At 44.3% G+C, this 11,367-nt stretch overlaps 2 protein-coding genes across 3 annotated transcripts; both read right to left on the minus strand.

Annotated features, from left to right (window-relative positions):
- Positions 1-6: 6 nt before the first annotated feature.
- On the minus strand, positions 7-8,547 carry LOC106571304 (serine/threonine-protein kinase LATS1). Of its 2 annotated transcripts, none has more exons than XM_014144215.3 (8): positions 8,324-8,547; positions 7,237-7,704; positions 5,726-5,876; positions 3,943-5,417; positions 2,548-3,130; positions 2,227-2,412; positions 1,956-2,062; positions 7-1,849 (listed from the first exon to the last, which is right to left on the minus strand). In XM_014144215.3, exons 2-8 carry the CDS (start codon positions 7,588-7,590, stop codon positions 1,316-1,318), a joined length of 3,390 nt encoding a protein of 1,129 aa, XP_013999690.1. In that variant the 5' UTR covers positions 7,591-7,704; positions 8,324-8,547; the 3' UTR covers positions 7-1,315. The 2 variants fall into 2 exon arrangements, with proteins under 2 accessions (XP_013999690.1, XP_013999692.1); XM_014144217.3 differs by having other exon boundaries at positions 7,237-7,647; positions 8,324-8,516.
- Positions 8,548-8,704: 157 nt separating this feature from the next.
- On the minus strand, positions 8,705-11,307 carry LOC106571302 (nucleoporin Nup43). The gene is made up of 8 exons (XM_014144212.3): positions 11,055-11,307; positions 10,675-10,797; positions 10,493-10,570; positions 10,199-10,361; positions 9,866-10,001; positions 9,614-9,765; positions 9,412-9,528; positions 8,705-9,253 (listed from the first exon to the last, which is right to left on the minus strand). Exons 1-8 carry the CDS (start codon positions 11,175-11,177, stop codon positions 9,024-9,026), a joined length of 1,122 nt encoding a protein of 373 aa, XP_013999687.1. The 5' UTR covers positions 11,178-11,307; the 3' UTR covers positions 8,705-9,023.
- Positions 11,308-11,367: the final 60 nt, after the last annotated feature.

Below are 11,367 nucleotides of genomic sequence, written 5' to 3' on the forward strand. Positions count from 1 at the left end.
CATTCGTGCAAGTGCTTTACATTGTTTATTAAATCACTCCCGTTCCCTGCACCCAACCTCCCTAAAATACATTTACACTCAAATCGAATTATGTAATCAAAACCAGTGCAGCAATGTCAGTGTTCCTATTCCATAATTACATTCATAGCTTTCCAAAACACATAAAAGGCAAAATGATGGGATGGAGTGGAGACCCATCCATCCACCATGAGCTACTAAAGAGTGCCCGTTCATAATCCAGTTTCCATTACAACAGTGTCAGTCCTTCATTAACAGGTCAGCTGTGTCAGTGAGCTCATACACAGCGTAGCCTAGTGCTTTGGTTGAGAGACTGAATGAAAGAAGTGATGAAAGCAGATGAAGTGGAAGTGAATGAAAGAGAATAACATTTACTGTACATAGCATAAGAGAGCCTGTCGGCCCCAACTGTTTTTTTTGTTGTATTATTACAATAGGTACCTTTCAGATTTTCCTTGGTGCTGAAAGGCCACATTAAACAAAATAAACACTGTGGAATGACCATTACCAAAAATTACTGAGGAAAGAGATTTTAGAGGGGAATAAAGAAGAGGGCCTGCCCTAATGAATATCAACTAACCAACAGAATAGAGAAAATATTTACAACAATTTATAAATACATTTTATGTATAAATTCAAAAAATACACACAATCCTAGTTCAATCAACTCAGGCTAGTCTAGTTTGAAATGGCAGTCCCATATACAGTATTTGGTGAAAGAGCAGAAGATCAAAGGCACAGGAATGAATAATTCAAGAGTTACTTATCCCTGCAAATCCTACCAGTTATATCACTAATACAGTATATCCCCATTGCAAGACCTTAAAATATAAATTAGGAACATTTCCAATAAAAACATGTTACAACAAAAAAAATCTCATTCATATATCAACTAGCATCACCAGTTTATAATATATTGAATAAATTAAGGCTGAAAACAGGGTTTGTAATTCTTCGAAGAAAACCCTGATATTTTCTTTCAATTAATTTAAGTCTGTTCAGAGTCAACACATATTAACCTTACCATGTACAACCCCATGAATACACTTGTAGTGTGAAAAGACTAAACCCTCTTGTAGACTGTAGTGTAGAGGGACTATACTGTAGTGTAGTTATATGTACCGTGTATCTGCTTGAATGGTACAATTATATCTGATCGTAATTGTTCCGCCCCACAGAATATGCCACTGAAAACCCACACACACACCCTGACCCGCTCTCTGACAAACCAGAAACCTGTTTCCCAGACCTATTATGTGCAAACAGTCCAGCAGAACAAACATGTTCTTAAACGATACTACACATAGACCAAATCACGGCCCTGTGCCCTGTTGCTCTCTTCCTGGTCTCCCTCCTCCTGTGTCAGGGCCTCAGAGTCTGCCTCATCCCCATCAAAACCCTCCTCATACTCTATGCCAATGGGCTTGGGACAGCTGTAGGGGTGGCCGTTGTCGTCGAAGAAGCGTCGGAAAGTGAACTCGTAGAAGGCGTGCTCGGGGTGCTTGCCGTTCCTGAACCACCCATTGAGGGTGTCGTTGTGGTTGCCCTCACCTTCATTGTTGCTGCTCCACAGCTTGTCTGGATCCACCGGGTCAAAGTTGGAGGTGTCTGTGCAGTGAGCGATGGTGGGGATGTAGGGGGCCGGCTGCATTTGCCGCAGGTCGTTGGAGAAGTCGATGGTCTTGAAGAAGGGCTGCACTTTGATCTCGTCAGCACCGTTCTTGCCGAGGCGGTCCTCGGGGCCACGGCATAGTTTAATGATAAGGTCTGATGCCTCTGGGCTCAGCTTTGCTTGAGGGGGGATGTGCAGGGTGGTCTGCCAGTTTATCACCTGGGTAGAATAACAAACCAGAGCTTTAAACATAGAGCGGAGGACAACAGCACTTAACAAACCAGGCCAACATGAGATATGCTCCGTTTTTAACTGGGTTAGATACCTTGAGCTGGGTTTCCAGGGGTGTAGTTGCTAAGAAAGGAGGTTGCCCAACCACCATTTCATACAGAATGACACCAACACTCCACCAATCACACAGTTGGGTGTATCCTTGAAAAGTGAGGTAACACAGTCACATGTTAGACACAATAACATGATGCACAAGAGACAAATAATAACCTTTCAAAATTCCACTCCTGCACTGGTCATTCAAACATCACCGATAATATTTTCAACTTCAGAGCGGATTCAAATTTTCCTTTTCACAGGCTTACCCGTCCTTAGCAGCACCTCTGGAGCGATGTAGTTAGGTGTCCCCACCAGGGAGTGAGCCAGGCAGCGTTGGTGTTGCCTCGCCTTCCTCCTCTCCAGGGGCTTGAGCCGGTCTGCACAGCGACAGTTAGATGGGTCCTGCTCCCATTCCTTACTGAAGTCCATGCTGTCCTGCCGAACATGGTCTCCTGCAGAGAGACGACACAAAGATTTGCATGGCTTTATTGACAATGAAAAGGGGGAGAACAGTGTTACCCTAAAGACCAAAACATCCTCTTGGATTGAAGCAGCAACAAGCATCATAAAACATGGATCATACTAACCACTCTGGTAGTACTTCGAGTCATGTGTCCAGCGGAAGCCGGTGCAGAGGCCAAAGTCGGTGAGCTTGATGTGTCCGTCCCGGTCTATGAGGATGTTGTCTGGCTTGATGTCGCGGTGGATGAAGCCCATCCTGTGCACACTCTCCACGGCGCAGGTGAGCTCAGCGATGTAGAACTGAGCCAACTCCTCTTTGAAGAGGCCCAGGCGGATCAGCAGACTCATCATGTCTCCCCCAGGAATGTAGTCCATCACAAAGTACAGGTTGTCCTTGTCCTGGAAGGAGTAGTAGAGCCGCACCACCCACTCATTATCAGCCTCAGCCAGGATGTCTCTCTCTGCTTTGACGTGGGCCACCTGGTTCCTGAGGAGAACGTCCTTCTTGCGCAGCGTCTTCATGGCGTACAGGGCTCCAGTGTCCTCCTTCCGGGCTAGACACACCTCTCCAAAGGCGCCGATGCCCAGGGTCTTGATCCTCTTGAACATGGACTTGTCCATCTTGGCCCGCTTCAGTCGGATGTAGTTGGACTCTTTCTGAGACAGCATCATGCGCATCTGTTCCTGGGCATCCCCTGATAACTTGACCTAAATTGCAAAATATGACAATTTACATTCAGGCCCTTAAGAGAACCACAGAACATGAATTAGACACAAAATAAGACAACCACAGATGTATTAGCAAAGCAATGGATTCAACCTGGCAGAATGCTGGCCCAGGTCAAGGAACACAAAATAGTAAGCATTAAAACACATTAGAAAGGTAAGAGATAAAAAACAACCAAAGAGATACAGCAGAAGTTCTCAATAAGGCTGGTTGTCTTGGCAAGCATAATTTAAGCTGGACGGAGCACTAAACATGGAAAGTGGATGGGAAGGCATGCATCTCCCTAAGGAGTTGGTGTGATGCGGTCAGTCAACAGAGGGCTTCATGCCGTTCAATTAAAGTGGCCCATCTTTCAACAGCTGCTTACTTGGTCACTGATCTGTGTGGACTATTCAGGTCACAGCATTGATAGGAGATACCTTTACCTTCTACATCAGCTGTTAGTGACAGCAGGGAGAGAAAAGGAGAGAAAGAGAGACAGCTAAGCAGAAGGGAAGAATATAACATTCAAAAGAATGAAAATATAAAATGGGAAATAAATAGTAAAGAGTCAGGAAGATTGAAAGCCAGGACTGCATGACAACATATTTGAAGAGGGTGCCAGAATCTTAAGGTTGACTGTCATTGGACATGCCAAATTACAGTGAAAATGTAGGCATTTCAGCTAATAAATAAATACCCTGTATTCCTCCGAATTGAATAGACCAAATGTATTTAGATTATACCATTATACCATAGATTAGACCAAATTTAACTCACAGGGACATTATAAGCAGTGACTGTGTACTCTCACCCTCTGCATCTCACTCTCCAGCTGTTTCTTCCTATGAATCCTCATCTGGTGGTTCTTCAGGATGTTCTCAACGTGCTGCTCCATGAAGAACTTGAAGGCCTGGGGAGAGTAGAGAGGCACTCTGGGGTCTCCTCGCCGTTCCTCGTCTTTCTTGTTCCGGCGCATAGGCACTGGAGATGTGGTGATCTGTTTATTCTCCTTCTCTGTTCCCACAGCAGCAAAGTCTGGGCCTTCTGGCCTGTCACTAGCGGTGCTGCTACAATCCTCCTCCTCTGCATCCTCCTCTCTCCCAGAACTGGGCTTGGGCCCTGGGTCATAGGCAGGGCAGAGTGCAACAGGCTGCTGGAGGAGGTGTTTGGGGTATGGGGGTGGAGGACCCTGGTAACTGGGCACCTCTGCTACTGGCATGGGTACCTGGGGCATGGGTGCTGGTGGTAGCGGCTCCTGGTAGGTAGTGGGAGGTGCAGGGGGCTGGTGCATCCAGGGTGGGTGTGCAGGGGCCACGGCAGTGTGTAGCTCAGGCTTCTGCACGCGCATGCTCTTTACAGGCTGCAGGATGGGGGCCTGGGTGATGGCCGTCACTGTGGTGGCAGAGGGCTGGGAGCTGGCCGGGTGGCCCTGCCTGTTGCTCATCTGGTGGCTGTTGAAGGAGCTGGATCGGACAGGGATGCTGTGCTGCTGCCATGAGGGGGACACGTCCTGGTTACCACTACCTGGGGAGGACTGAGGCTGGCCAGGGGTGGCTTGGGACCAGGACTGAGGCACGCCCATGTTGTACATGTCAAGGTTGTGACTGTTCCGGTTAGGCACCATCATGGACTGGGGGAGGTTACCACCGTTGATGTAGGATGGGGAGGAGGCAGGACCTCCGGCCTGCATCTGTTGAGCGGTTGGGCTTTGTCTGTTGCTCTGATTAACTGGGTAAGGGGGAGGGGGTTGTCTGCTGCCACCACTCTGGTGTCCCATGTAGTCTGGCTGAGGGGAGCCGTTCTGAGACCAGCTGGAGGGGAAGCTGAACTTGTTACCCCCAGAACTCTGCATGATGATGGGCTGACGGCCCATGGGCACTGGGCTGATGCCCCTCTGGTTCTGGGGGGCTGAGTAGCCTTCAGGCCAGGCCCCTTGGGGAACAGGAGAGATGCGGGGCATGAGGTAATCCATGTTGCCAGAGAAGCGCTTAGTGGAGAGGTTACTGTCCCAGGAAGGTGGGGGCGGGGTTGCACCTCTGTTTGGGGGAGGGGTGACACTGCGCACCTGAGGGGGTAGGGGAGGGTTGACCCGTTGGTTGTTGCCAGGGTGACCCTGTGGGAAGGCTGGGGGTGGGCCTCGTCCTGCCAGGTCACCCTGGGGTCCAGGGCTGTCTGAATGGTAAATCATCCCCTCCACCATCATGGGGCCATGTCTCTGAACCAGAGACTCCTTGGAACCCTTCCAGCTCTGCCTTCTTAGCACAGGCTGCTGAATGTGAGATGAGCCTGCAATGATGGAAAGAAAAACTACAGTTCATGGCAGCATATAAAAATGAATAATTATGTTTGCGATAGACATTACTGAAATATGAAAGAAAGCAAACCAGTGCCTTGTACAACATTCTCATTTGAAACACACTCCCTTCCCCCAAACCAGAGTTGTTCAACAGAATCTTGTTCCCTCATTGACAATTGATTGTATCTCCAGAGACAAATAGTATAGCCAAGTCCTAGATCCTGGAACAATGGTAGCCAGGTTTCCGTGAACAACCCTGGGTAAAGGAGTGGTTTGGTCCCAGAGGACAGACACCTACCGGGGGCTTTCATGCCTGCATTGACGGGGCGGGCGGCGGCAGCCACCATCTGCTCCCTCACAGGATCCTGGTAGCTCATCTTACTAATGTACTCTATGGCTGCCTCCACACTGCGACTGTTGGTCTGCTTCAGAGCACGGATCACCATTTCCTGCACACAATACATTTACTAGCTATTAATACCTGAAATAAAAGGTTTCTCGAGGCGCTATTAGACAAACATATCAAGTTTACAGGAACTACTTATCCACAACTCTCAAATACAATGGAATGAATATATATATATATATTTTTTGTATTTATTTAAGAACCAGACATATCAGCAGCTTTTTGACATACTTGGTTTCATTGATCTCTGCCGCAGGGCTGAGTATCAAATGTATTTGTCACATGCGCCGAATACAACAGGTTTCACCTTACAGTGAAATTCCTACTTACAACAATGATTTAAGAAAGAAAAAAAAAAACATGTTAAGTAAAAAATAGAAAATAAAAGTAACAAATAATTAAACAGCAGCAGTAAAACAACAAGCGAGGCTATATACAGGGGATACTGGTACAGAGTCAATGTGCGGGGGCACCGGTTAGTCGAGGTAAAGTGACTAAAGGTCACAGACAATCATGACACCCTGAGCATGCAGCTAAAGCTGGTCATTCCACATTGCATAGCTTTCATATTTCACATCAGTCTCCTGTCATCCACCAACAAAGGGAAAACATTCTGCAATAACTCATTTTGTGCAATAGCTTGAATATTTCAGAGTTGTTCATGGTATAAAGTGTTTCCCCTAAGATGTTTTTTTTTGTAGCGGTGGCAAAGTTAGCATAGTGTGTGTGTGTGTGTGTGTGTGTGTGTGTGTGTGTGTGTGTGTGTGTGTGTGTGTGTGTGTGTGTGGAGGTAGAAATGGACAATGGTGTGAACCCCGAGCAAACATTTATGAGTTCCTTCTTTTGCTCAACAAAATGTTGCTGTTTTAAAGCTAATTTCATGAAATTCTACATATTTTGTCATGGCTTATGCTGTGTTCTTATGCTATCTGAGTAACTGAAACATAAAATCAATGGGGGCCCCATGCCAAGACATTTTTGGAATTTTACATTCTCCCTGACTGTCTGGTTTTTATTTTGGTGAATGTTGTTAGTTCTCAAAGATTATCTTTATTTTTTATATATATATACATATAGCTCCATTATCTTTTCTGCATACTTTATATCTCGTTTTAGTCTTTAAGTTTACACTGAAAGCGTTGCACCATCCCGAATAAAAAAACATACAAAAATATTCCAAAATATAATCATTTGTTAGAATGGTGGTGACGATTTTATAACTTTATAACTGGTATAATTATAACTGGTATAATTCAGATTATTCGACAACGTTGCTTGACTGATTTTAAACATCTTAATTATTTTTGTTATATTCATTCAAATGAAAATAACTTAATTTACTACACAGTACTAATGCGCTACCTAGGTTAAGTAGTTTCCACTTTTACATTCTTCCTCCTTACCTCCTCAAAACCAGCAGAGAGCAGCACCAGCAGCATCTGTTTGTTAACCTCTGCAGTCCTTCCAGAAGAGCTGGGCTCATTGGCAAAAGGCATCAGGGACTTGCGAATCTCCTGCAAGGCCTTGTGGTAGGGGTTTTTGGGGTTGATGCAGCGCCCTTGCTGCCTGGGATCTTCAGGCATCACCTTTCCAGCGCCCCCCATGTCCACCTTAGGGAGGTCAGAAGGCCGGGAAAGGTTACGGAGACTCTCCCGAATTTCCTGCAGCATCTGGTGGCTGTTGCCACTGTAGTTGCTGGCGGGGAAAGTCTTGGGTCGCATCTGTCGATATCCTTCGGGTTTCTCCCCTCTCTTCATGTAAGAACATGTAGGTTGGCAGCCAACGGAGAGAACAAGAGAGGACTGCGAGGTTATCTGGGGCCAAGAGATGGTTCAAGAAGAATTACTTTACATCTGCATCCTGCTGAGTACCTGGGGATGACAAAACATAAACATGGTGCAGCTAGCTAATAGTAATGAATGCAACCTCTCAGCAGATACTGAAGCAGTGAAATGACCCTACATATTTTGTCAATTAATATATTCAGACAATTCATTATGGGAGATAAGTGTAATAGTTTACTTTTGTAGCTTTAAGTTACAACCTTATTAATGGAACTAACGTTTGTTAGCAAACGTAACCATGAAAACGAATGGTGTTGGTGGCTTACTTAGCTAGCTTACAATAGTTAACTAACGTTAGCAACCAAAGATGGTTAACCCTGTACCTATAAACGTTACTGACTGTAGAATGTTATGTAAGTAGATTCGTTTTCCAGCAACCTAACTTACAAAGCAAAAAGTTAGCTTAGAATACAATTCAATGTTTTATCTAGTTTACGCTAAAAAGTAACTAGCACCTGACTCAATTTCAGTTAAATAACTAGCTAGCTAGCCAGCCAGCTAACGTTAGCTAAACCAGACAGCAAAGCCCGACCACAGGTATAACAAGGCCCGGCTACTGCGGGTTGTCTTCGGCCGTCGGCGTCGCAAAACAACCACTAGCCATCCAAGTTAGCTATAACTAGCAGGTTGTTGTCAATGAACTTACCGGCAGCAGTGTTATTCTCCTAATCAAATCTCCAGATTTCAAATCAACTAGAAAGTGCGATCAACTATGAGTACATCTACTGTTTTAGACGTTTGAAAGTAATTCACTTTAATACTACTCCGTGTTAGTCCCAACTGTGGCTCGAATATTCCTGTGATGTCTGACAGAGACAAGTTTCCCGGATGTGCTGGTTCACTGGGTTGTTTCCCCCCCATCATCCCTTGTGATAGCGCCCCCCTCCAAGTACAACATATAAACAAAATGGATTCTATAAATAATCTCTCATAAGATTTAAAATGTGGTCCATATAATGGTTCTTTGTCAAACTGTATATCTTGTCTGTTATGAAAAGTGACACATAATTGGATAAGTGAGAACACATTTTTATGCAGACATTTTATTTCAAAACACAGGAGTTAAATGACATGAACACAACCAATATGACTTCCCCACAAATCAAGCACTCTGACTGGTGTTGAGCACAATTTCCTGTACAAGAGTAATATTTCAGTGGTAATAAAAGACCTGTATGCTTACAATTTGTTCAACCTCCTTCAGGACTATCAAAAACAATCACCCGATTGAGGTTATCTAATCCTCAGAAGCGAGACCTTTTACTGAAAACAGATTTTAACAATCAGTTAAAAGGTAAATAAAGTCCATCCAGCATGTCTATTAATGTTAATAGCAAAACAGTTTTCTAAATTGGGACCCGTTTGTTGACATAAATAGCCTCTCCGTCTGTTCCACACACCAAGCATTGTCCCAGCACATCCAGACTGTTCACAGACAGGGTCTGGCTCGGCAGCATGTGAGTGGTCTCAAGGCGTCCCTTACTTGAGTCTCCAGTGAGCCAGGAACTGATGAGGGACTGGTTCCCACCTGCTGGGGCTGTTGCGCTGCGCGAAACTATGCTTGTGTTCCGTCCACCTGGTGAACAAAAAGTACAATTCGGATTATGAATGATTGGTGTTACAGTAATGTTATCCTGCCAAATAAACAGGTTGATATATCAAATACTTCCATTTAGCAATAAACACAACCATCCTGCTCTGTGAGCCTTTAAAAATATATTTCTGATGACTTGCCTTGTAAGAAGGATGGTGTGTCTGAATTTGAGGAAGTCTCCCAATGCAACAGTGATCCATCCTCTGAGCATGAGAACAGGTGGTCTGGGTTTGATGGATGAAAATGGACCTCCCACACTGTGAGCACAAAAAAACTGTTAACCTGTGAACCAAAGATAGACTTGCTGTTTTAGTAAATAAACTACTTCCATAAATATCTTACTTTCAGCAGAGTGTGCCTCCATAAGTGAAAAGGGCATGTTGCCTTGTCTCACATCCCAGATACAGAGCATGCCATCCTGCCCCCCTGTGGCCACAATGTGTTGTTGGTTGGGGTGCCTGTCCACACAATGCAGTGGGACTCTGTCCCCAGTTCTTGCAGGCAAAACAAAATACATAAAGGACATTACACAACAAACTTGTAGGACCAGAAAAACTGATTTACATTAGCTCTTCAAATATTTAAACAGCTTACAGTGAAAGAATCTGCGATGGTTCATTGCCCTGCTGCCTGAAATCCCATATTTTGAGCTGGCCAATTGAATTGACAGTAAGGATCTCCGTAGTCCTTAGGAAAGTCACATCATGGATTGTGCTACTATCAGCATTTTCTGACAATTAAGAAAAAATAGTATGTCAGTATCATCTTGGTTAAAGGGTGGGATTTTATTTCAAGTTCCAGATGACTTTTGGAAATTAGCATGTAGGCCATTGCAAGTTCAAAATGCAACCTTGATGAAAACAATGTCCACTGCCAGGGGAGAATACAATTATCTATGAGGTATTGTTACTAAAGTATTGTTTCGACCTATGGTGCGCAGCACTCCTTCCTGGTCCGCTCTGAAGAGGATGATCCTTCCATCTTCCCCGACCGTGACAATCTCAGGGCTGTTACACACAATTCCAGTACATGGAGCGTTGTCGCAGGGATAATGATGTGCTCTTTCCCACAATTGAGAAACAGACAATGTCTGTTGAGAAGGGAATACAGGTGCTATTGAACACAAGGTCCTCCACAAGCTACCTTGACATTTGTAATTGTCTATCCATGATTGTTGGTGTATCTTCATTATGACGATGTCTCGTGAAATAACATCCATACCTGGCTGTTGTGGTGATGCCGAAAGATGATCACTGCTCCAGTCGATGATGCTGTTACTATTCTGTCTTCATCCAGAAACTAAAAGTGTAAGATTGACATTCAATTATGGCATTATATTTTGAAAATAAGGACCAAGTACAACAATATCAGTCTAATATCCTAGACCTAGTTGATAAACTTACTTGAAGGTCCAGAACATCCCCATTATGTTTGTGTTCACATACTAATTGGGGGTCTCCCTCAAATTCATCGTCCAAACCGGAGATCCCATTCTCTCCGATGGACCAAATGGAAATTTTGTTGTTCTTAAAAAGAGATGTATGCAATCAGACAAAAATACATGTTCAACAGCTGATTGATGGTAGCTAAGTATACTAGTTAGCTATGCATAAATTGCCCTAACGTTAGTGGCAGCACACTGGACTTCTGTAATGTAGGTAAGTAAAGTGACATGTTTGTTATTATTGACAGAGAATAATAAAGCAAACTAACGTTGTATTGACAGTACCGACAGTAGCTAGTTAACGGTACAGTTAGCGGTTTGGCTAGCTAGCAAACCCACCTCGTTATCCCAAGACCCAGTAGCAAAGATGTCTGGTTGCTGTAAAGACGAAGATGAGACCGGTCTCCATCTCGTTTTGCTGATTTTCTGTGACACATACTTTGCATTGATACCCTCCATCATAATAATCTTAAACGTAGCTACTTGTACTTCTGTTTATTTTTTTAATTAAAACAAGTCCCCTTAACATGAATTTTCCTGAATCCCGCCAGGTCTCATATGGTGGCCCATTAGGACAAACTGAACTAAATGAAACGTTAAACGCCTTGTAAACACGTCACTAATTCATTAATGAGTTAAGTTCTCGCGCCCC

This window comes from Salmo salar, chromosome 15, assembly GCF_965601325.2.
Source record: "Salmo salar chromosome 15, fSalSal1, whole genome shotgun sequence".
Taxonomy (NCBI): Eukaryota; Metazoa; Chordata; class Actinopteri; order Salmoniformes; family Salmonidae; genus Salmo; species Salmo salar.